Below are 24,654 nucleotides of genomic sequence, written 5' to 3' on the forward strand. Positions count from 1 at the left end.
TGGAAAGTTTAGAGACCCTGAAATGTGTTGGATGTGTCTCCTCTTGGACACTCTACAACTAAATATCTCTAGCAGCCTTGACTGAAGTGTCACATTCAGCTTCACTCAGACATAGATATGAGACCTGAACTTGCTTTTCAGACAGTAAGAGAAACAAAAGAAGGTTTTCATTAAAATAGCTGGTTGACTTGAGTCATACAGACATGCACTATTAGGAAAAAAAAGGGAGTTGGTACTATTACGTGGTGATCTGCAGGGTGTAGATCTACTTTAGTGACAGGGGTACTCACTTTATCTCATGTATACTGTGCTAAGAAATCTTTTGAACAGTTTTTGCATAATCCAAACTACTTTTATATAAAACAATGTTATCTATTCATGATCTGAAGTGGTTTTTTGTTTAAATCGTTTTAAACACCAGTAACTCTGTTCAATTCATTGCACCTCAACAAAGGATCTATGACAAGACTGATTAAGAAAACAAACCAGACATACATGAACAGTGAGAACTCATGTTACTCACAGCCAGGAATCACTTTTGCACCAAAAATATTGCTCCATTTTACAAAACCCTTACATTTATGGGTCCACATGGAAAATTAAGGGGTGAAAGTGGCACTGATGCTAGCCATTTATATGGCATATTCTGTTTCTCTAATGGTTGGGTTTTTGACTATACTGGCCGTTGACATATAGATCCAAAACTTCTGAAATAAAAAAAATCTCCAAACATTGAAAAAAGAATTTTAATTTTTTTTATTTATTTATCACTGTGAGGTTGATCAAACATTAGAACAAGTAATCCAGAGTGGCTGTGGAGTCTCCATCCTTGGAGATATCCAAAACCATACTGAAAATGGTCTTGGGCAACCTTCTGACCTTGCTTTGTACAGGGGATTGGACTAGACAAAGGCTCTTTCAGCTGTAACTATTCTGTGGTTTTGTAAAATACAAATACAGTGAAATGCCTAAATCTATAGCCCTTCGACCAAATTTTTAATGCTCCTCTAATAATAGTAAGAATTTTCTGTTAATACTTATTAAAACCTGTGAATCATTTTGATCAAGTCCAACATCATAGTGAATCTCTGTTGCACCCTTCTACTAACATCATGTTAACCTTCTTGCAACTTATTAAAATGTGGTTTACAATGTATTTTAGACTTTGAAGAAAAATGTTGTGCTTCAGGAATCTGTGTGTGAGCAACAGTTAGTACTTTCTGCGTTGATTTTCTGTTATCTTTGAAAACATTCACTTGATAGCAGGATATCTGATTCTTAAGTGCTTATCTAATCTACTTATTCTTCCTCTTCCTAAAATCACAGCTGTGCTTAGGCTACTGTAATCCTTTGTCCCAGGATGTATTCTGAGGTCATAAAAAAATGGTCACTGCAGGGATGATGCAACCTTTATTTCCATGAGTGACTCTTAGCCAGAATGGTTGTCTTCTAGACTAAATGGCAGCACAAGCATGGACAATTGGGATCTTCAGAGATAGAGTTGCAATTTTCAGCAACTCTCAAATGCCATAGAGCCCTGTCAGATCCTTAACAATTTAAACATATAGAATAGGTTTTCTTAAGTGCTTTACAAATTTCAGCAATCCTTTTTGAAAGGGAAGGATAATACTCTAGTAAACAGAATCTCAGACTGTAAATCCTTTACCAAAGATTGAGAAGTGTTGTGAAATGAAGAAACACAGGCAGTTTGACCAAAAATAACTTAAAAAATTTTGATTTCTGGAATTCTGTTAAACAGGTTAAAAGATGGGCTACCTGCTGCTGAAAAATGCGCCCGGTACATAGTTAAAGACTATTCATTAATCATCAAGGATGTTGCTGAGGAAGATGCTGGAAACTACACCATAATATTGACCATAAGACAGTGGAACTTGTCGAAGAACCTTACAGTTACTCTTACGGTAAATGGTAAGTTTGCAACCTGTTCCCATGCTTCTCCTGAACATGTAAATGCTGAATTTTCATTCAGCTGTATTGTCATTGATCTTGCACAGGTCAGGACTTTGCAGGTTTTCTTATTGACTTGCATGGGCCCAAATACAAGCCTCAGATGCTGTGTGGCAGACTGATCTTTGAGTCAGAAGGTGGACACTGGTTTTCATTAGAAGGGTTTCTGTCTTCCACAGTCACATACTTGTTTCTGATGACTTAAATGTGTTACTAACCGCTCATCTGACTTGATTTAGGACTGCTGGGTTGTTTTGTTCTCCTGGGAAATTTTCTTGTTACTCACACTGCAGGAATGTAGTATTTTTATGATCATGCTATACATTGGAAATGAGCTCGTTTTAATTGCTTTTCAATTTTTACTCTTTACAGTGAAACCCCAGATATACGAAAATGCTGTGTCATCATTCCCTGATCCCAATCTGTACTTACTGGGTGGCAAACAAGTGCTGACATGCACTGTGTATGGTATTCCTCAGCCTAAAATTACATGGATGTGGTATCCCTGTAAACAAAACCATTATAAAACAAGGTAGGACAACTTCCTTACTTTTATTTAGCATGTCTTCCCTTACTATTACACTTAAATATTTACTTTTTTTCTTACAAGAATAAAACTTGCTATCAGCATTGCTTAGTTAGCAAAGTTTGTATTCAGCAAAATATTTAAGCACGTGCTTAACTGCAGGGATATAAGATGTCATTCAACTAAGTACAACAAACATCTCAAACTAAGGATACTTGCTTTGAGATCAGTCAGAGAATGGACAGCATTTCCTAGAAGCACATGCTATTTTTCCCACTATGCCTTTCTTTGGGATTATGCTAATGACTGTCTTTCTGTGCCCTTCTCACCAAGAGGTGGCACTAGCAATCTCTCCATTTGCTAGAATAGATATAACCTGAAATTCTCCATTTTGAGGGCAGGTGAGGGCTGCATTTCCTCTATCTGGTATATTACCCTTGAAGGGCAAATCACAAAATTCTGAGTATTATTTATTTTTGCAAATAGGTGTAAGAGAAAAGAAGTCACATCTTTTAACTAGAGAAATATTGAGAAAGACCTATATGAAAATTTTCAATCTTTTAGTTTCTTTCAAGAGTTTATACAACTATGCATACTCTGGATTGAAATCTCAGTGCAGGGCTGAAGAAACAGTTGTTTCTTCCTTGGGAGCTGGGGTGGTGCTCATCCATTGTCAGATATTTCCTTCTGTCAACAAACACAGATCTGCACTACAGCACAGGAGAGCGTGTCATCAGAAAGAGAAATTAATAACCACAAGCAGGTGTTCAATTATGTGCTAAACTGTAGACTCCATTAAATGCTAATTAGGAGTGTGTTTGAGCAGGTGATCCAAGGAGAAATGTAACAATTTGAATCGGCTATTGGCTCTGTTACAAGGTTGTTTCCATACTTGATTCCAAATTGCTTCATAATTGTTCTGTGATATTCTCTTTAACCCTCTTCCCTTCCTTCTCCTTAAAGTACTCACTGAAAAAGTAGTCTGGAGAACACCATTTATAATGCTTTGCTTAAAAGGAGTGGAATGACTCCCTCTGAATAATATGGTGACAATTAACTATCACAGAAAGGCATAAATACCCAAGTAATTTCATTTTGTTTCCTGCTCCAGGAAGGGAGCAGAGTGGAGTACCTCAGCAGCTGGCACACCTTGCTCAGGCTGATGTCTGTGCCAGTTTGGGTGTTCTTCTTGAAGAATTGGAAAATCCTTTAATCCCACTTATTTCATTATACTTTCCTCTTTGTGTGAGGGAAAGTTTGCCTACATAACAGATTTAAGGTGCATATACCTTATGCAGATAAAAAACTTATCTTGTTCTGCCCTTACAGCATTTTTCTTGTATTTACCTGCCCAGTGTTAGGTTTCCAATATTAAAATGTTGCTCTGCTTGTGCTCAAGTTGTGCTTATTTTCATGCACAGATGTACCTTGTACCTTAAGTCAATAAACCTCCACAGGTGTATGGCATTCATGGTGTATGGCAGTAGGGATTCTCAGCAAATTTCTGAGTTGTGTGTCACAGGACAGAGCATCTACTCCAAGTAAAAAGATGTTGTTGCTGCAAAGATCGTGCAGTGCACAGATCTGTTTGCTCCAGGGTTTATATATGTGTTTAACTTCTCATCACTTGAGTAGTGTCACTGCAATCTGGAGGATGATGCATAGTGCATGTTAGATGCTTTTATTTTTGAAGGACTGTTGGCTACGACTTCCTTAATGGCAACTATTAGGTTATATGGCTGCTTCTTTCAATTTATTTTTGAAACAGTATTTCTGTTTCAGCAATCTAAAAATACCTCAATTAATTCCATTGTTTTTAAAAGCAGATGTAGTTTAATGCTTTGTGATTGATAGAATCAATTTGCATAACTTTTCTTTCCACTTCAGTCTGGCCAGTAACGGGAGACCAGCCAAACAAAATAATTTCCATAGTTTCCTCAAAACAAATTAAAAATTAAAAAAAAAAAAGAAGTTGTAAAATTGCTCAACAAATGTGAATTTTTGAAACATGGAAAGACCAACATCATTAAATTTTCCTGTTCTTTATTTTCTGTTACAATTACTTTATTTGAACCAACCCTATTGCCATTAAACAACTTTCTGTTAGCTAGCTAGCTAACTAGATAGATAGGTGGTAAGATTGTCTTCTGATGGTCACCCCAGCAAGGAAACACAGATGAGTCAAGAAAAACTGTCAGGGGCAAATTGTAATTTCTGGGGCTTTTTAAAGCTTATGTAGAGCTATTAAATTTAGAGATGACAGGCAAAAGACAGTAGAAGATGCAATGAGAAATAAAAGCAAGTAGGGAAAAAAAAAAATTAGCATTTCTTAAATGATTGAGAATCTTCTTCTCCAGGGCTACCTTACTTGCAGCTTACTCTGCTGCTCTGCAGCAGACACATACATTCCCAAGCTGGGAAGTCCGCAGTTGCTCAGTGGGTATAGCGGAGGACAGCTGGTGGGACACTTGTCCTGAAGTGTCCACCAGCCTCATTGGCCTATTCTCTACCACTCTGGAGCTGTTCTTTCTGTCCTGGTTTTGGCTCAGGTTGGGTTGTCAGCAGAGGTGTGTGGGGGCAGACAGTTGCAGAACTTCCTGAGGGTCTCCAGAGCGAGGCAGGCTGGGATCCACCTAAAATGGATCAGTTCTGAGGCTGCAGAACAAGTGTCTGCATGCCAGGAACGTGCTTGATGTTAATGGTTCTTGACCTGAATCTCTTCAGCAGATTTGTGTTTATCTTAAACTGGTCTGGCAGAGATTGCCAAGAAAGGCATGTGGGATACTGCTGTTGCTCAGCAGTTATGCAGTTTCATTTGGGGCCAGTTTCTCTCTCTGGACATTTCTATGTGGGCAGTTCAAGAGATATCTTTGAGCTCTGCCCAAGATTTAACTGATCTGCCCCTCAGAAACTGCAAACAGATGCCACACTGAAGTTTTACCATAGGTGTTCCAACTCTCCTATCACCTTGCTGCATCCCTCGCTCCTTGAGCTATCAGTTTTGCTTAGCTTTAAACTGAATACGAGATTATTATTTTACAACCCTGCCATCACATCAGTCTGTGGTTTTTTGGCTTTTGGGTTATTTTCTGTGTGTGTGTGTGCTTGAGGGAGAGAGAAACATAATGGTATTGTGAAGTTGCCTACAAAAACAAAGTCACAGGTAAAACTAGTACATGATTCTCTGCCTTCCTGACTATAGTGTCAGGATATGAACTCTTCTTGGTGGTAAAATCACCTAATGGTGGGATTGGAAATGAAGGGCTGAATACATGATGTTGAGGACAGAAGCAGGCAGCAGAGACCAGGGCTGTGCAACAATGCTGAAGCTGGTACTGCTGCCAAAGAGCTAATTTCAGGAAACCAAAATATTTGCAGCGCTCTGATGTGTGAGAGTCCTCATTGAAACCACTACTGATTTGACACAGAGTGATAAGAAGGGAATATCACCTCCCTTGGAGACTTGTATGCAGTATAAAGGCAGGGTCATGTGAATGACTTTCTATAAAAATAGTTTTCTATAGAATTTCTATAGAAATAACTCTCCAGCACTGCAGAGGGAGGAAGAGGAGCGTCTCTGGGAGGAAAAAAAATAGGGGTTTTCCTTGAAACTTCTGCAGACATACAGAAAGACTGAAACTAGCATAATGACATTGCACGGGCAGACTCCCACTGACTTCAGTGAAAGAGGAGGCAGGCCATGTGTGCATAGCAGTATAAGTACATTTCTGCATTGTTTATGTCAATGTATTAATAAGGGATTGAAAGGCAGAATCATTAGGATGTACTTGGAGAGATGATCAGGGGAAACCAGATTTGGAACATCAGTGAGGTATGTAAAATGAACAAGTAAAGAACAAACGTTAATTGTACTTAATTAGAAATGTACTGAACCACCCAAATTTAACTGTTGGATGTCTGCAAATGTTGATGCCCATTAGTTTGTCCACAGCAACTGGTTTTGTTCCCTGTGCCACCTTCTATTTTCAGGAAGGGGAAGTCTGAGTCCTTAGAGCTGGTAAAAGTAGGTCAGATGCCATTAATAAACAGGTAGTTCTAAAATGCCTTTGTTTCATTTGATATGTGGCTAGATCCTCAGCTCTAAATTCACACTGGCTGAGGATCTGGCTGATGGCCTTTGTGCCTTCCACTCTGTGCCATAAGAAATCTTCTTACAGCAATCTGGTAATGTAAAGGTACTTACAGGTACACCAAAAAATTACACTAGCTATTCCCTTATTTTGCTGCAGTTTGGGCAATAGATTAGTGTAAAAAAAAATCAAACCCTATGGTTTTTTTACATATCTTTCAAAAAAATGCAGATGAACTGCCATGACTGTACATTGTAGCAGCATGGGCTTGCAGGGAATTTGAAACCAAAAGAAAGAGAGGAGTGAAGTAGCATCTGATCTACTTCAACCTGAACAAGCAATATGTTGAAGTTTCTCATTCTGCACTTCCACTGGGACCCAAAATTCAATGCTTGCTTGCGAACACATTCTTTCCTCTGAAAACATGTAGTGGGGCTGTATCCTTGTCTTCAGTCAGTATTATGGAATTTTAAAATATTTTTTACTATTTTGCTTGCAAAATGCCATATGAATCAGACCTGGCACATACATATGGTTACATAAGCTTGACAAATACATACTTTACACCAAGTACAGTTTGCCTCAGTCTGTCCTCAGGGTAAGATGCTGATGAATTTATTCTGCAAGCTAGAAATTACTTCCTTATGGGTCTTAGTTGAACCAGAAGCTTAAGCTTTCAAATTTTGAAATTTCTAGTTTTCAAATCACTTTAAACCAAATTTTTAAAAAAAAAATTAAACCCAAAAGTATTATATTTTTTGTCATTGTTCAAACTTAAAACACAAGAACTACAGCAAGATCCAGGTGGTCAGGGATGCTCTGCTTAGTGTCACACTTTTATTCTCACTCACCTACTTTTTTTTACTTGCTCTCCCTTATTTTTTTTCTCCTAGTTTCTTTTTTTTTCCCTCTTGTTGCCTTCACAGGGTGGTCTCTTGGCTTGACTATGTGAAGTCTGACACCCAATCTTAGGGAAAAACACATAAGGGTCACACAGATCGTGGGATGTTACTGATTGATCTTTTACTCCCTGTGGCCCAGCCCATAGAATATACAATGTGTGACAGGCTGTACGTGGGGACTGCACGATGTGAGCAAGGCCCCGCACGCTGGCGGTGTCCAAACCAGTGGGGCGTCCCAGCCCGTAGCCAGAAACCTGCTCCTGCACTAGCAGGGGCTCTGGGCCAAAGGAAGGCACCAGGTCAAACTCTGTGTGTGCTTAGGAGTGATTATGAATGGAGTGCTATTACTGGATCTAGTACACCTTTTACAAAAATATACAAACTTTAGTTAGCATCCTTTTTGCTTTTATGTGTATGCCTTTCAAAAAGCCTTTGCAGAAGGCTTTGAACAGATATGTCATGTGAGGTAAGATCGTGCTCAGAAAAAAATACTCTGTTAAAAAATAGAAAACAGAGGTTACGAGAGAACAACCAGTTCTTGCAGCGTAGGGAGGCGACCACTGAAGTTTCTCAGGAGCTGGTGCTGGGGTCTGTACTTGTCAACATGTTCAGAAATAACCCGTAAAAGATGGTAAGGAGGTGACAGAGTCTGCTGATGATACCAAGTTATGCAGATTTGTAAGGACGAGGGGCTGATTGCAAAGAAATGCAGAACTGTATGAATCTGGGTATCCAAGTGACAAAGTGGCAGGGTGAAATTCACTTAAGATAAATGTGCATGATATACACAGGAAAAAAATCTGTTTTCATATGTAAGATACATGTAAAAAGTCTATTGGCTGGTCATTACTACCACAAAGAGGGATCTGAGCGTTGTGATAGATGTGTTTGTGAAAATGATCACCATCGTGAGCAGCTCAAAAAGCAAATCAAGTGTTAGGAATTACCAGGAAAGAAATAAAGACTGGAATAAAGGACACCATGATAACTCCACAAATCCATAAATTACCGACATCTTTTATACTGTGAGCATTTCTGGTCCTTTCATTTCAAAGGATGCAGCAAACTGGGAGGCACACCAGGAGTGGCATCAAAAAGGGTTAAACGAATTTCAAGGAATGAGAGGAATGTGTGAGGCACAAGTGAGGAAGGAGGTCAAGTCTCTGCAGACCAAAAAAGAGGTGACTTGGGGGCTACAAGATAGAGATCTACAAATTTGTGATCTACACACGTCTGAGAAGTAATTGTGTATGTCTTTTCCAGTTCAAGAAGTAGGGGCCATTAAGTGAAGACAAGAAGAGCACAATTTGGAACAGAAAGAGGATATAGCTCTTCATGCAATGGATAGCATATTTGTGAAACTCCTCACCAGAGGATTTTGGGGGGTTGAAAAGTTTGTGCGAAGTCTTGGAAGAGAAATCCACTGAAGTGTAGAAACAGTCTCCATTGCGGGAAGTTCCTGAGCTGATAATAATTGGTGACTGGGGGAGTATTAGGAGGAAGTATCTGAAGTTAGTCCTGCTCTTACTCATCCCCAACCATCTGCTTATGGTCATTGTTGGGACAGGATATGGGGTAGATGGATCCTTGGTCTTACATCCATGTCTGTCAGTATTTTCTCTTCCTGTTTTCCCTCAAATCAACTCCCCTCTCTCCCTAAAAATGTTTCCCTCCATTCTTTCTCATCCCTTCCTTGTTTTCTGCCTGCACTTCTAGTCCCTCAATCCAGTCAGCTCAGAGTTGCTCTCAGACCCTTACTTGGAGTGAAGCTGAATACAAATCATCTTGAAAAACACAACCTCCGTGCAGCAATAGCTCCTCCATCTCCTTTGCTAATCACTGGAAAATGGAAAGGGTGTGAGTTGTGCGTCCAGCTTGTCAGCAAGACAGGGAGTATTAAGAACTATGTAAATGGGTTAGTAAGGTGTTACTCCTTTCTACAACCTAGAGGATCCACTCAGCACAGCAAAGGAAAGGAAGGGGATTTTGATACTGTGAGAAGGAAGGTGTTGCATCTACACAGATCTTGGAAGGTTATAGATATAAGGTTATGTCTAGAAGTTGAGCGAACTATCAAAAGTGAGTTGTACATGAAAAAGAACTTATGCAAGAAGCATCTGAATGGAATCTTGGGCTTTATATATAGGGAACATAAATTTGAAATAAAAAAAATAAAGTGGACGCTGTATGTAGAGGTTTCATGGACTTTCTCTTTAGGATTCTGACTGTTCAACCAAATCACAAGACCCTCTTCCTTGCAATACTACAGACTATTAAAATCAGACATATTTTTCCCCAGAAAGAAATTCTAGGTGTTTGTGAAAATCTCATGCTTTGAGTGATAATTCTATGGTTCCAACCAACATTCAGCTCCTCTGTGGAGGACATGATTGTTGTTTTCGGACAGAGAAAGTGGAGGCTGAGTCTCAGGATTGCATGGGACATGAGAGTGATTATAGTCTAGTAAAGGAGGGAACAGAGGTGGATAATAAGGAAGGAAGGAAGGGATAATAAGGTTGAAATAAGATAGTAATTTGTGTCCATGAAGAATGTTAAGCAGTGTGAATCAGAAAACTGAGGGTCAAGAAGCAAAATATAGTTTTCTGATAAGACAAAGTGAGAAAATTTCAGGTAACTTCAGGATGTACAAACACCTGAAAAATGACTTTCAAATGGTGTTATGTTCCCGGGTCTCAAGTGTTGGGAAAGAAATTGGAAACAGAATGGGTTTTTTTTGTGACCTTCAGCCTCAATCATTTGCATTTTTTGTTGTGAGTAGTTGGTGTTGCAGGGTGCTCAGGTGTGCAGATATAAAAGATATTTTTTTCCTGTGGAAATGTGAACATAGGCTGATGAAGGGTTGAAAGCTGGGGTAGGTAACACTGCTGCTGATCTTACTGCTTCTTTTGAGATAGCTCAAATCAATCATCTTTCCATGGAAGCATTTTGGAATAGTTCAGGGCAAGTCATAATGTTTGGAAAGGATTAGTATGAAAAGGAAACACTATCTCATTATCTGGTTGCATGTAGATAATAGCAAGAAAGGCAGTGTGCAGCTATCAAATACTTTCGTTTTTGATAGAGTCATGGAAATGCACAACATATGCCATATACCCTACTGTTTTCAAAGATGCTAACCAGGAGGATGAGGCATTTGGGACATCAGGGATCTCCCCTAGAGAATATACTTACTCTCCAGATATCCCTCTCAATGGGGAAAAAATCATCCTACAAAACAGAAAAAACCCTCAGTCTTCCCTCTGGCAAGTGAGCAGTACACCAGCGCCCCATCCCAGCCTAATGTACGGAGGCCACTTAGAAATCCTTCAGCCACCCCACAGCCTGTCAGTGAATAGTTTCTCAGCATGGTGTCCTTGGTCACAAGTTGCACCTACTCTGGAGACAAAGGTTGAAGAGTGGCAATGGAGAGTTGCTGCACTCTGAGAGTCATGAGAGTATCTGAAGTGAGATGTGCTGGTGATATCCCATCTGCTCTTGGTAGGCAAATGTTGATACTATGATGGGAAGAAGTAGAGACCAATGACAGTGGGAGCAGAGACGAGAAGCAGTCATGCAAGGGAGGAATACGCACCACTTTCACTAGGATTTCTTAATTGGCATTCCTTGCTAAGTTCCTAAGTAAATACAAATAAACAAATAAACAATATACAGCGTAAAATATATCAAGTTCCTACCATTTGTAGATTTCCTCCTAGCCCCACTAATCCCTATATTGGGAAAGGTACTTGGGATGAGCTCCCAGCTGCAGCTTTGCCACCGAATGCAGTGGGGCCAGTATTTCGATCTCTAACTTGTTGGTTTTGTTCTAGACCAGGAACACTTGGACCAAAGCTTCTGAGAATCACAGACTCATAGGCACAGACAAAGCTGGCAGGGGGCCAGCAGATGTTCTCCCCTTCTCCCCCATAAAGCACGTTTCACAAACTGTACATGATCCCTGCTACTATTTTTCCTCTCTGTTTCCTGCTTCAGATTGATTCAATATTCCCAGGGACACGTGGCTACACCAGCCCTATGCTACCAATTGCACAGCGCTGGATGCTGAGGCACAGAGCTGGTGAGGCCCATGTCATTCAGATTTTTTTGATAACTTCCAAATGAAAAACAGTTCCTATGTATTCTTTACAATTCCAGGAATTCCCAGAGTTCCTGTCTTAAGTTAGTGTTGTCACCATTGCTTCTTGAAAGATGTGAGTCAGCCCAACTGGGATTTGTAGTAACATTGTCCTGATACTGCTAGGAATAGATGGCTGCTCTTTAAAAAAAGAAAGGTGCTGAGAAGAGTATTGTGACTGCCATTAATCACTCTAAAAAATGGGCAGTATTACTGACAGGATGGCTTCCCCTGGCACCTAGTACTGGTGCGATTGACGAATACTATCAATTGACAAGCACTGCCTCAGTGATTCAGTGTGATTGAGGCTTCCAGCAGCTTTGCCAAGAGGAATGCTTAGAGAGTTGAATGGGATGTTACAGGAGGTAACAATTGCAATGGCCTCTGGGATCACGCAGGAGGAATTGGGAGGGAAGAGCTGGGAAGATAAGGAGGTAGAGACAAGTATTTTTCCAGTGGGTCTGGGGAATGAGGCTCTTCCACTGGTACTACTTGAACTGCAAACTGCAGTACTGTCTTTGGTATGGGGAAGATGTGTCTGGTCAGGCTGGATGTGGGGCTTTCATTTAGAACTGACTGTCATACTCAGGGTCAAGCCACAAATCACTTACCTCAGCTCCTATGCTCTGCTATAAATCACTGGGGTGGCAACAGAACAGCTTTTCTTCTGAGACAAGTAGTTTAATCGGCAGGACTTTAGCTTGGAGTAGGTTTGTAGTTAGATTTCAGTGACATACATCAAGATGACATGAAGTACACTCTTACCCTGGAAACTTTTCCCCATTGATAGTTATAAATACACCACACTATTGTGCTTGGCGTGCTGTGTACTAATAAAGGTGAGGGCTCTGAAACTCATTAGGAAAGGGAGCGGGCCACCGAGCAGAGCGAGGACAGTGTGAAGCGAAGGTTGATCACCACAGCCTTGTCCAGGATAAGCCATGGGAGTTTTCTTATCTCGCTTTGGCAGGAGGTGCTGCTAGCTTCCTGTGCGAAATCAGGAGCATATGCAGCTTTCCTCTTGTTGTTTGGCTTCCTCCGCTACACAAGACGGTTCCCAGCACTGTGATTATCTTTGCATCTTCAAACATGGCACACTCTGCTTCCGCAAGGGCTTGATGTGTTCTTGAGAAGCAGGCTGGGTCCTCTCCCCCAGGCCACTTCTCCAGGGCCCCTGCTGGTGCCAGCTCTGCACATCACAAACCCTTTATAAAGCTGGACTTAACTTCTGGTTGCATAAACCACCCCCAGCCTTTCCAAAGTTATGCAAATTCCTGAAGCTACGGGTGAAGAGCAGGTCTGACAGCAGAACGCGCCCTGCACCATAGACGGAGACGCTCTCACCCCTCTTTCCCCCTGTGTTGGGCTTCTCTTGAAATCCGACAGAGAATTAGCGGCTCCTGTTTTTCCAAAGGAATAGCTGTTTTCTCAGACGCGTGCCTGTGCAGGCGAGGGTGGGTGCGGGTGGACAACAGCAAATGTGCATGCCAGCACGCATGCAGGCACATGGGAAAAACTACTTAGGGTGTGAAAAACCTGATTGCTCTGCTCAACTAAGAAAGCAGAGCCCGATTACCTTGCTCTGAGGTTACATAATGTTTATAAACATAGGTTCGTACACATCCCCGTAGCATTTTTTTATGGGATCTCTACACGTGCAGAGTCGCACCCACAAAATAGGAACATGAAAGGGTCTGCAGGGAAACAGTTGAAAGAAATACTTAGAAATGTGCTGACGGATATCAGCTTGTTTATCAAACCCTCTGCACACTGTGTGCTTGTTCATTAACCTGGTGGTAACCCTGCTATAAGATTTCCTGAAGATGCAAAGCAACGAGGCTCATCCCAAAACAAAACATTTCAGGAATTCATGCACTCAGGAGATATCTGGAGTAATATTCAAATATCTAAAAATCAATGGGATTTCCTTGGAAACACAGGCAGTTCTTGCTAAAAATGGGATACCCTTGCTATTTTACTGAGTAGGTATTTTGAAGTAGTTTGCAATTTCTTTAAAAAGCAGAAAAATATGTAGCTCATGTTATCTGAGGACACATGCAATGAAACATCAATTGAGTTAACAAGAAGATGATTGTCTGTTTAGGTTCCAGCCAGCATAGATTTTTGTGTTTTCATTTTTCTCTCTTTCTCTCCAAGCATCTGCACTTAACACAAACATTTGGTTTGATGACTACATCTACATTCAGCAGAGCCTTTTCTCTTTCTGTTACAAAATGCCCGTTGTTAGAAGAGGTCAGGTTAAGAGTCAGGACTTCACTACTCCCATTTGTCCCTTCCCCATCTCTACCCTGCTGCTGGTAGTGTCTTTCACATAGCACCCCTGGCAGCAGCAAGAGGCAGGATGCCTTGGAGTATTAACCTGAGCAGCCAGCTCAGAAGAGTGGATGTAGCTTGTGTGATGTTCCTAAAGCTACGTTACTGTATTTGAGGTTAAAGTGAAGGCATTTGGCAGCTGATGAGAGAACGCATCTGGTTCTGCATCGAAAAGGATGAGTCTGAGTCCTGTCCTAGGCTTTGCCTGGCAGCCGCGCTGCAACAGATCTGCAAATGTTTGGTGATCCAGCAATCTGTGGAGCCAAAGTGGTGTATAGAACAGTATTCATGTCTCCAACTGTGTACTGGCAGCTGCTGGATATAGTACTCTCAGCTTGATTGTGACTCCTTTTTTATTAAAACCATGGGTAACAGCTATGAAGTGTATTTGAGTTTCTACTATAGTTGCATTAACGTCGTAGTCAGAAGTTTAGATGTGGAATGGTATGTGAAGTTAGTAGAGTTCACAGATGTGCCTCTGGGGCTAATATTTCATTTGGCGTTTTACATGTCTTTTTCTTGTTTTTGTGATGTTATTGTAGTTATGATGGTGGTTTGTATTATGATATTAATGAATAATCAGCACTTCATTGTGCTGGGCATCAACAAAGACATAACAGTGTCCTCATCCCTAAGACATGGCAACCCAAATGTATACAGTCTTTTTAAGGAATTATGAGGAAGAGTATAATAATAGCAACTAAGTCTGGAGGCTACGGAGTTGCAAGAAAGGAAATCGGAGATGCTTTTCAGAGATGCACAAGCAGCTTCTGAATATGCATGTGCTTCTTTCTGTCCTTTACCAAAATATGTGTCTCTGTAAAGACTTATGGTAAAGAGTACAAAATTTCAGCATTGTAACAAAGAAACACAAACGTATTCTGTGGGGAAAGGAAAAAAAGTTAGGAGGTACTTTTTAGTATAAGTCAAGTGAGGTTTTGGGGTGTCTGTTTTCCTGTACAGATTGCATCCACTCACAAGGATGTGTTTTTGATACTGCCTGTTTGTGTGCGTACAGTACTGACATCACAAAATGAGTTCTGATATCTCCTATGGCATGGAAATGTTACCATCTTACCCAAATTATCATGTCTTCTGTGTTTTAGTCTTGCTACAGATCAAGACTTCTTGGAGCATTAAATGTGCAAAGTAAATGACATCTACCTTTCTGAGTAATTTTTAATCAAATTTTCCCATTAGAATGCATTAAGTGCCTCCCTTAATGCAGCTATCTTTCATCCACCCTGGCCTCAAGAGTCACATATTAGAAGTTGGCTTTAAAACCAGAGTCTGAAAGAAAAAGTAACGTTGATAGGGCTTTACTGCCATGCTATTGCTCCCTGCCCTCTTTCCATGCATGAATCTCCATGGCCTTCTGGGGTTTTTTTGCCTTTTCAACGCACTGATCCTCTCAATGTATATTGTGAAATTGGGGCAGACAATCACATACTACAGCCCAAATCAGATTCCATGCATCATTTCTCTAAGCTGGTATATATCTGCTAAGACACTGGCCAATTTGACAGAAAGCTGCACAATTAAAAACAAGCATGTAAAGTTATTGTACTATTGATATTCTAAACAAAGTTTAAGCAAAGTGCACAGTTGGTGAAAGGAAATGAATTTTATTCTTTGATCAGGATTACATCATATTCTGTTATCCAGTCACTGGGCATTAAATTTCATTTCTCCAAACAACTGTTATACATGTCAGAACTGTTTGATTACAGATACTACAGTCGTTATCTTTCAAATCCATGAAAGATCAAAGAATATCTGAAAGAGATTCCCCTAGCTGAAGGGTTAGTCTCTACCAATGGAACTGGAATTGAACAAGGAACAACTTAATTTTGGAGGAAAAGCTAAGCTTGATACTCTCAAAGAAGAACAGGGTCAGGCAACATTTAAGAAGCATTCCATTGTGTTTATTTCCATGTGTACCAAATTAGACTTTGAGAAACAAATTAGCTCTACCATGACCACACCTGAATGTTTTGATTACAAGCTGATTTGTTGCATAAGGCAAAAACATTTTTTCTCTGGGACTTCCATTCATTAAGATGACTTTGATTTTTTTCTTGGTTAAATTATCTTTTAAATCCTCTTACTATTTAGTTTTGTTTAACTTTGTTTTGCTAATTTGCAAGATTATGCTCATTTTTACTGTGTCTTGTAATCATTGAGCCACAGTATTGATATTTTGCCATTTTGTAAACTGAACTAAAGAAAATATTCTAAAATGACTAGCAGTATCATATGCCATTATAACAAAAAGAACCCGCACATAATAAATCAGCATCCAGTACATTATGGAATGGGTCTTGACTTAAAGGCTAAAAGGTGTATGAACTCACATTTTAAGCCAACATTGAACCATGGTGATGTCCGAAAACAGGAGCATTGGAAATAGGATGTTGGTCTTGCACAGCCCTATATTCAGGCTCTGACTGTAAATTCTGACCTCCTGGTCCACAGTGGGTTAAATGTGAACACTGATTCCAGAGAACTAATATTCAAGGAGGGGCTGGGGAAGTGGATCCAATTATCAGATTTAATGAAAAATAACTGTACTTACCTGGTCATCACGGCACCTGAAGTTTCCCTGACTTATCACTGTTTTCAGAACAATTGTTTTGTCTTATGTGTTGAATTTCTATTACTGAATCAATAAAATTTCAATTTTTGTTGTCTTCAGGCATGGCTTTTGCTTTTATACTGAAGGATCTTTCATCGTGAAAGCTGGCAGCAACATAGGAAACAGGATCCAGAGCATCACTGAGAGAATGGCTGTAATAGAGGGCAAAAATAAGGTATGATTCCTAGGAGCAGATAACCTTTCTGTGTGAGAGCATGTGTTGAAAAGGCACTGTAAGATGCTCTAGAGGTAACAGTGAGGAAGCCAGTATTTTTATATTGTTTTGATTTGAAAATCTGCATACATGCAGATAACTTTCATACTTGGTATTTATTTGCTGAGATGCAGACATGTATTTATTTCTGCAGGCAATCATATTAAGTGACATACCAAGAGAGTGTATCAGTGGGATTCACTATAACTGCTCTCTTAGACATGGTCTGTAGTATCTGGGGGTACCTCAGGAGCACAGGGGCAGGGTTCCAGGCCATCTTTGGTTAATGTTGTGCAATTGCACAATTTCATGTTGTTTTTCCTATGAGAATTAAACAATTTACTCTCATTAGAGTTTATTCACAGATGTGGTCCTAGATGATTGGATGATCAAGTCTTTTCTGGAATAAAAAATTTAAAGAGCCAAAGGAATCCAGACTACAGAAGCAAAGTTTAAGAGAGATCTCAGTCAGACAGCAAGGTGGGATTCATCCCAGTGATATTAACCATCTCAATGTTAAGTGTCTAGTCTAAGTGAAGCATTCCTTTATGTGCCATGGGGAAATGCCCACAATTCTGAAGGGCATGTGGGCCTGTATTCTGTTGGTGTCTAATGTGAGAGAGAATGCCAATCAGATTAACTTGCCAGGGGCTAAGGAGGATTGCCCATCAATTAAAGCCTTCAAATCAAGGATGTCCTAGATCAGCTTCACTTCCCTGGGTTATACATGAGACTGATTTGGTGTGGTTGGCTAGCCTGTGCTATGGAGCCGCTCAGATGAAGATGTACAATGCCATGCCACTGTCACAGCATCTATTTTCACAGGCTAGTTTAGTTTGTGGCAGTAATATCTGAAGAGTTTATAAATTTTAAAGCCTATCTTTCTCTAGGCTGGTCATTTTTAAGGCCACCAAAATGCTTTTTGTAATTCTAAGGGTGCTGAGGTTATAGGTCTCTTTTCCTTGATGGCTGCCTTCAGTCTTCTGCATGTGAAAATGTGTATGAACTGTAATTATTCTCATGTTAGGGCCCTTTCACACGCCGCAGAATAAATAGGGTTTTACGTGCAGCCAAGAATCAGATCTGGGACTGCATTTTCTCCTGCTGTTATATTATTTAGAAAGTACCACAGGTGTTCATGGCACCATTCCAGCGCATGGGAATGGGCTGGATCCCATTGAGGCATTTGCTCTATTTAGCTGTCCAGCTCTACGTGCTTAAAGATCAAGGCAAAGATGGAAGCAAACAGCTTCCTAGGGTAGACTATCATAGGAAAGCACATGAAAAATGTGACATGAGGAGGGATTTGAAGGAGGAAAGGGAAACCATTTCAGGCACAGGAAGACACAGTTTACTCCAAAGGAGGAATGATGAACAAGGTGATAAGAATCAATTATTTTCCAGAAGGCATATAGCCATGCTATGGGTGAAGTCCTACCTGCTCACAGGGTGCAGAAGGAACTGTCTAATGATCAGATCTCATTCTCCTTGTGTGCTGTGTATTTTGGAGACAGTGTAAGAGGAGTGGCTGAAATGTCAAAGCAACTTCCAGTCAAGAGCAAATAAATTCCTCCCTGGAGGAAGATGCTAATAATGGGTCCTTGCAGCAGAAATGCTGGGTTTGTTTGAAGTCTTTGGCAAACAGCCCTTTTTGAAAAATGTGCCCAGAAATGAACCAAGGAATTGTCTCTGCACAGAAAGTTTTGCCGTGAAACTTATTGGTTCTCCTTGGTATTCCTTGTCTTCTTGCTCTTTAGTTCAACTAAGAAAGTTCTACCTTGCTTTGCCTTATTCCTCCTGGTCCTTATGGGAAGGGGGACATCAGTGAAACAATCCCTTTACTCCGCTTTTTCACAGCTTTTCTTAAGTTTCTCTATTTTTGCTGCTCTTCCATAGCTCTTCAAGCACAGCTGGATTGCTATTGTAAAGCAGAAAATGCTCTCTAAGCCCAGGTTCCTGGCCAAGCTGAGAGTTGCATGATTTGTGCACACACAGCCGCTCTGGAGCATCCAGGATTATTTTCTTAAATCCATGGGAGTCTATGACTTTTCACTCTTTATAGCCCAAGAGTCATTCTCAATCTCCCAGAGCAAATTCAGAGAGACACAGTTCAAGCAGAACTCTTCCGCATCTGTTGCGATATTGTAAGGCTGTTAATAGCACTGAGCTCACTGAATGCAGCGCATCATCACAAGCGTCTGGCTCTGATGGACTGCTGTGAGCAGTTCTGCTATTGCAAGCAGCTGTGAACAGCTCTCTGAGGCTCTTCCACATTAATGGTGCCCTGCAACCTAAACAGAGTGTCTATCCCACTTTCATATCCCCACACAGCAAGCGTGGTAGAAACAATCTCAAAGCTCAATGGAAACAACAAAGATGTAGGAGGCAAAGTGGTAGAAGAATGGAGAAAAATGGATGAAGAAACTGAAAAAGGCTGCACACTTGGGTCACTATGAAAGGAGAAATGAGGGTGGTGACTGGATGAGATTATTGTAACCAAGGGAAGAGATGAAAAAGGAATTATCAAAAGGTTTCTTTAGCAATCAAGGTAGCTGTTTTCACCTTCTTAAAGACTTCGTGCCAGTTCCACGCATTTTCTCTATGTGCAACATCTGAGTGCCTCCAGTTTGGCTCTTTGCTGTGGTCAGTTGTTTGTTTCTCTGTGGTTATCAGGGTAGTCAGAAGTACATTTTAAAGTTAGAAAAACCTCAAACCCTGTGTCTGCGCAGTTATTCTTCTGGTGACAGAGAAACCGTGACAACACTGTTTTAGTAACATTTCCGCTGAAGCCTCTCTAAAAGGACATTGAGAAACTCGAGTGGTATAATGGAAGAACTTTGTAACATCAACCATAATACTTAATCATAATACAACACTTGAAGTGATTTGATTCCCCCACCCAAAGTTTTAATTCTTGTTTTGTTGGACATTTCAGGGATTTCCTACAAAGTTGCGCTATTCTTAGACTTATCATGTAAACAGGTCACAGACACTCTCCTGTCATTCGGCTACTAAAACCTATCACTTCTCAGTGTTCCCAGCTAAAGCTAACTGCTCTGTATTACTGAGCGCTAATACTGATTATTATTCTTTGCATGGGCTGTGTTCATTAAAATGTCAATCTGTGAATGACCTGCAATTATAAGGTACAAAAAGCTGGTGCATTCATTGTTACCAGTGCATACATACAGGCATGCGTTCCCTCCTGTGTGTGCAGGCACACACTACTTTATCAATAGCTTTGACAGGAGTCAGTACCCCTTGTACAGGGGTAGAAGAGACAGGGTGCTGCAGGAGAAGTTGACAATGATCCTGGGTATGGAGAATGTGCAGAAAAGCACTAAGTTCACATGAAAGAGAGTAAAAAGCATGGTTCAAGAAGAAAGGATGATAAATCCGAGGGAAGGAGACAATAGACAAGAGGGCAGTTGAGTACAGGGAAAAGTCGGAGGGAGTGAGACAAAACCCCCTTTTTTGGGGGAAATAACCTATAGAATCACATCCTTGAGAAACCAAAATTGAACAGAATGAGGGGTGACTGCCTCACCCCTCTGCTGTTAGCAAATATTGAGGTCCCACCGACAACAGCAGGTACCATGCGTCTGTGTCACAGGATATGCCTTCAAGAACTGTGTGTAGAGGGTAATAATGCATGAAGTTGTGGTTTATCATGCATATATGTGTGTGCGCGTATATATATATATATATATATATATATATATATGCACACACACACACATATATCATCATCATGACTAGGCTTCACGAATGAAGATTTGGGGAAGGCTCTATCCACATTTGTTGCAAGCATGCTGGTGGCTAATAAGGCCAATACGAGATAGACATGCCCGATTGCAAAAGGCACAACAGAAAGACTCCTTAGGTGGTATATTCTGCAAGTCACGGTTCTTTCTGCATTGTCTTTTCTCCTCGAGAGTGATCCTGTGTGAGTTCTCAAAGGAAACAGGAGCGTTATAGATGGTGTGTCTCCAGGCCTCCCGATTGGAGGCCAGAGTAGACCAGTTATGCTGATCAATATGGCCAAGGCTGAGATGTTGTTTCAGGGAGTCCTTGTATCTTTTCTTCGGGGCTCCTCTCTTGCGGCAGCCAGCGGCAAGTTCACCATAAAGCAAGACCTTCGGGAGGTGGTGATCTTTCATCCTTGAGATGTGCTATATATATATATATGTATATGGCTTTGTTTTCCACTGCATAAATACCTTACTGACAGAGGTTTTCAGTGGTCCCATCCCTTGTGAGTGACAAAGCCACCTGACCTCATGGAAAATGGAAAGTAATGGCCCTGTAACATGATTCTGTAAGATGAAACCTAGACTCGCCCTTGTCCATCTCTCGTTTGGCTGGCAACAATGGGTCAGCCTGACTGAGGATAGTATTAAAATTCCCAACATAAAGGTGGAGTGCTAGATAGTCAGAAGAGTCAGTCCTTCCTAGACATGACTAATAAGGTGTGACTATGCAAAATAGAATGATTCCATCTCTCCTGCATCTTCTATGCCAAGCCCTAAACCTCTACCTCTCTTCCACATCCCTACATTACTGATGAAATGACGAAGCACGTGTTGTGTCTGTTCTCAGTCCTGATACATGCCATCTGTCTGGCCAGTACATCTGTAGAGATTGCCAACCTGGAACCCAAAGCAGAAGAGAAAGCTATTTAGCTCACTACAGCAACATTTTGATCTTTCTTCTCTACCCAGCAGCTGGTTTTCATGAAATGCGTGAGATCTTTGCGCTTTGAGTTGTCAGTCAATTTTAGTTGAAATTGGACAATGGATTCAAAAATTACTGAGCACGTGGGGGAAGAGAGGATACTGGCAGACAGATGGACAGGCTGGCAGACAGATGGACATAGGGACAGTGTGATTTTCCTCAGAAATCAGGCTAAAGATAGCAGCAGCAGTGTCGCTTGCCTCTCTTCAGCACATTGTAACTTCTCCTGGAGCCTTCTTAAGTGCTACTAGAATCACTGTCAACACTTTCAAGCGGATCATTGCGAGGTGCCAGTGGAGCCAAGCCCTGGGTGAGATTAAAACCAGCAGAATTCAGCACTTGCTACTGCTGAGCTGCAGCTCCCTCCAGCTCCTGAAATTGATCGCCTGCCTTGGTGCAGAAGGGAGGTGTGAATCAAGTGCTGCCTTGCCCTACCCCTGGCCCTGGGGAGGAGAGCAGGGGGCGCCCTGGTGTAGCTGTCTGTGGCGTGATTCCTTGCCAGTCAGCCAGCTGTGCTCAGTCTGGGGGGACAGCACAGGATGCAGAGGGAAACTGCAGCTGTGCTTGCTGTAGAGCAGTACCTTGCAGTGACTTGCCTGTCTGACCCCAGGGGGGCAGAGGGTGCTCTCCTGAGTATATTCATGTCCTGCTGTTCAAGATATTTTGGTGTTTCTTCGATGGTGGTCCTGAAGGTGAAACGTGTTGTCCAGATGTTTTGCACTGATGCTCCTTGCCAACATGTGAGGCACATAGTTCATATGTCTTTGGCACAAACAGACCAATCCAACAGTGCACTACCAGTATTTAGATATGGGTCTTCCTAAATAATATTCCTTTAGCCAAAGATAAATCCAAGGGCTTGAAGAGAGCATATTTTCATTTATTTTCTTATTTTTTAAAACAATAACATGTTCTTAAAAGCATAAATAGCAGGGAATCAGAAATAATTTACACACTTGTACTAACCTGTTCTATGCTGAAAGGACAATATTTTGTTTTTAAAATATATGGGCTGTTTCAGGAAGTCAGAACAGCAATCTCTGAGCAGAGCATGTTTATGCCAGTGTCTGCAGAGGCCTTCTAGGAGTCACACAGTAGTCATGTTGCCAACCATTTTCTGAAAACTCCTCTTTCTTCTCTGCCATCGGCTAAAGCAGTACTAATCCTATATCTCAGCTACTCTGAAAAAAGAAAAATTGAAGCAGACCATCCAAAGGAAAGACCAGCCCATCCTGGCTCCAACACAGTGATCATGCCAGTTGCTTTGCACTGTTTTGTCCCTCAGTCTTTGCCTCATGAGTTTCCACGTGAAACAAATCTGTAAATTCCTCTTTAATTTCTTAGGTTTTCTGCTTTGTGCCTCTTCTATTTGACACCTGAAGCTGCAGCAATATGGGATTTACTTCCCTAGCCCACGCCTTTCAGATGAGCCTGTAGCGTAGTGCTTCAGCTGATATGATGGGTGTAGAAAGAAAGAATAAAGGACCAAAACTTGAGTGGTAAATGAGGTTTGCGGACAGATAATACTCAAGATATGGAGCATGCCAGGAGGAATTTGCCTGTTCTGGCAAACTAGATTCAGGCTTTCTGTATACAGCGTGGTTGCAAATCTAGGATCTGAAACTCCCTGTTGCGAAGCCAGATGATGCAAAGTTGCGAGAACTTTTTCATCTTTTGCTGCAATAGCTATACAGAGGAACCGTGCTGCACAAGCTGATCTCAAACAGCCATGGTTGCTCAATAAACAGCAATGTGCCAGGCTCCTCTGGTGCATTTTAGTTGGCATCTGCAATGCAAAACACAGACTGCACCACTGGAGGGCTCACAAAATATTTAAAGAGATGTTATCTTATCCTTAACACTAATTTATAAGCTAAAAGGTTTATGCCGAGGTGTGTTGTCCCTAAAATAATCTGTTCTGTTGCAGAGTCAGTCTTGCTTTTCCCTAGACACCGTGGCTTTCCCTGCTTAGTCAAGTAAACATATCAATGACTGCCCTCTGGCACTAAGGCCTCCTGTGTTCATAATATATATTTCCCTTGCCTTCCAAAAAGATGTCGCTTGCATGGAAGTTGCCTGTTGGAAGTGATCCTTGGCCCATGCTAGAGAAGTATTTGGGGCAGTGCAAGTTGGTCAAAACCAAAACAATGCTGGGGGAGAAGCTAACAGTTTAAAGAACTGAATTTTAGTGCCAATGAATGTTTTCTCAGGCAATTTAATACACCAGAAGCACGTTGTGTATGTAAGTAACTGCAGTCCTGATGCTTTAGCGTAACTGTATGCACCATCCTCAGTGTAACAAAAGTAATAATCACATCGCAGTCAGCTGCAGCAGTAAATCTCAAGATTGACTGCACAATTTTTCATTAAAAATTAATACCTTGTGATATAAGGACAAAATACAGTTTGATACTACCGAAAATTTTTCAAACCATTGGAGTAATTGTGGGAGGAATAGTTGGCATATATTTTTCAGGCTCAAAAATGTTTTGCCTCTGTGTATAGTAGGATAAAGACAGGTGTCCTGGAGTCAGAGAGCAAGAGCTTCATTCTCCTTCACTGTGTGTTTTAGGTCACAGTTGCTACCTGGGCAAAGTTGCTATGAGTTAATACCAACTAGCAGAAAAAATCTGGGATGGCAGAAACAGTTTTTAACCACCCACATTAGCCTTCTGTGGTAGTCATTATGGGACTTCCTTCTGTTCTGAGTTAGTGTTGATAAAATAGCTGCAGGAATCCTGGTGCTGGGACCTGTGTCTGTACTTTGCAAAATTATGTTTAAAAACTGAAGAAATTCAAAGAGAATGACAAAATATAGACAGAGCTGGACCCATCCTTTATAATTAGAAATTTGTAGAGGTCAGCCTCTTGAATTTAGCAAAACAGGATGATTTTTTCTAAGGTGTGTAATTAAGTACCTAGTATTACTGATCCTCTTTCATCTCAGAGAACATCCAAAAAGGTAGTTTAGAAAAATTCTAGCTAGAAATGTTATGTAGTTTGTTAGCAGACCACTGAGACAGCTTTACAGGGTAATGGTGCTGTTAGCATCATTTGCAGTGAATTTACCATAGTGCAGTCTTCTAAAACAGATAAGCCAAAATCAAATGACTTG

At 40.9% G+C, this 24,654-nt stretch overlaps 1 protein-coding gene across 1 annotated transcript in view; it reads left to right on the forward strand.

Annotated features, from left to right (window-relative positions):
- The window catches only part of FLT1 (fms related tyrosine kinase 1), a 114,179-nt gene that overhangs the window by 36,998 nt on the left and 52,527 nt on the right, over window positions 1–24,654 (forward strand). The window contains exons 9-11 of the mRNA XM_027677811.1: window positions 1,760–1,929; window positions 2,341–2,500; window positions 16,652–16,766. Coding sequence (XP_027533612.1) covers window positions 1,760–1,929; window positions 2,341–2,500; window positions 16,652–16,766 — 445 coding nt within the window. The remainder of the gene's footprint in view (window positions 1–1,759; window positions 1,930–2,340; window positions 2,501–16,651; window positions 16,767–24,654) is intronic.

Source organism: Neopelma chrysocephalum, unplaced genomic scaffold (genome assembly GCF_003984885.1).
Source record: "Neopelma chrysocephalum unplaced genomic scaffold, ASM398488v2 Primary Assembly neopelma1_43, whole genome shotgun sequence".
Taxonomy (NCBI): Eukaryota; Metazoa; Chordata; class Aves; order Passeriformes; family Pipridae; genus Neopelma; species Neopelma chrysocephalum.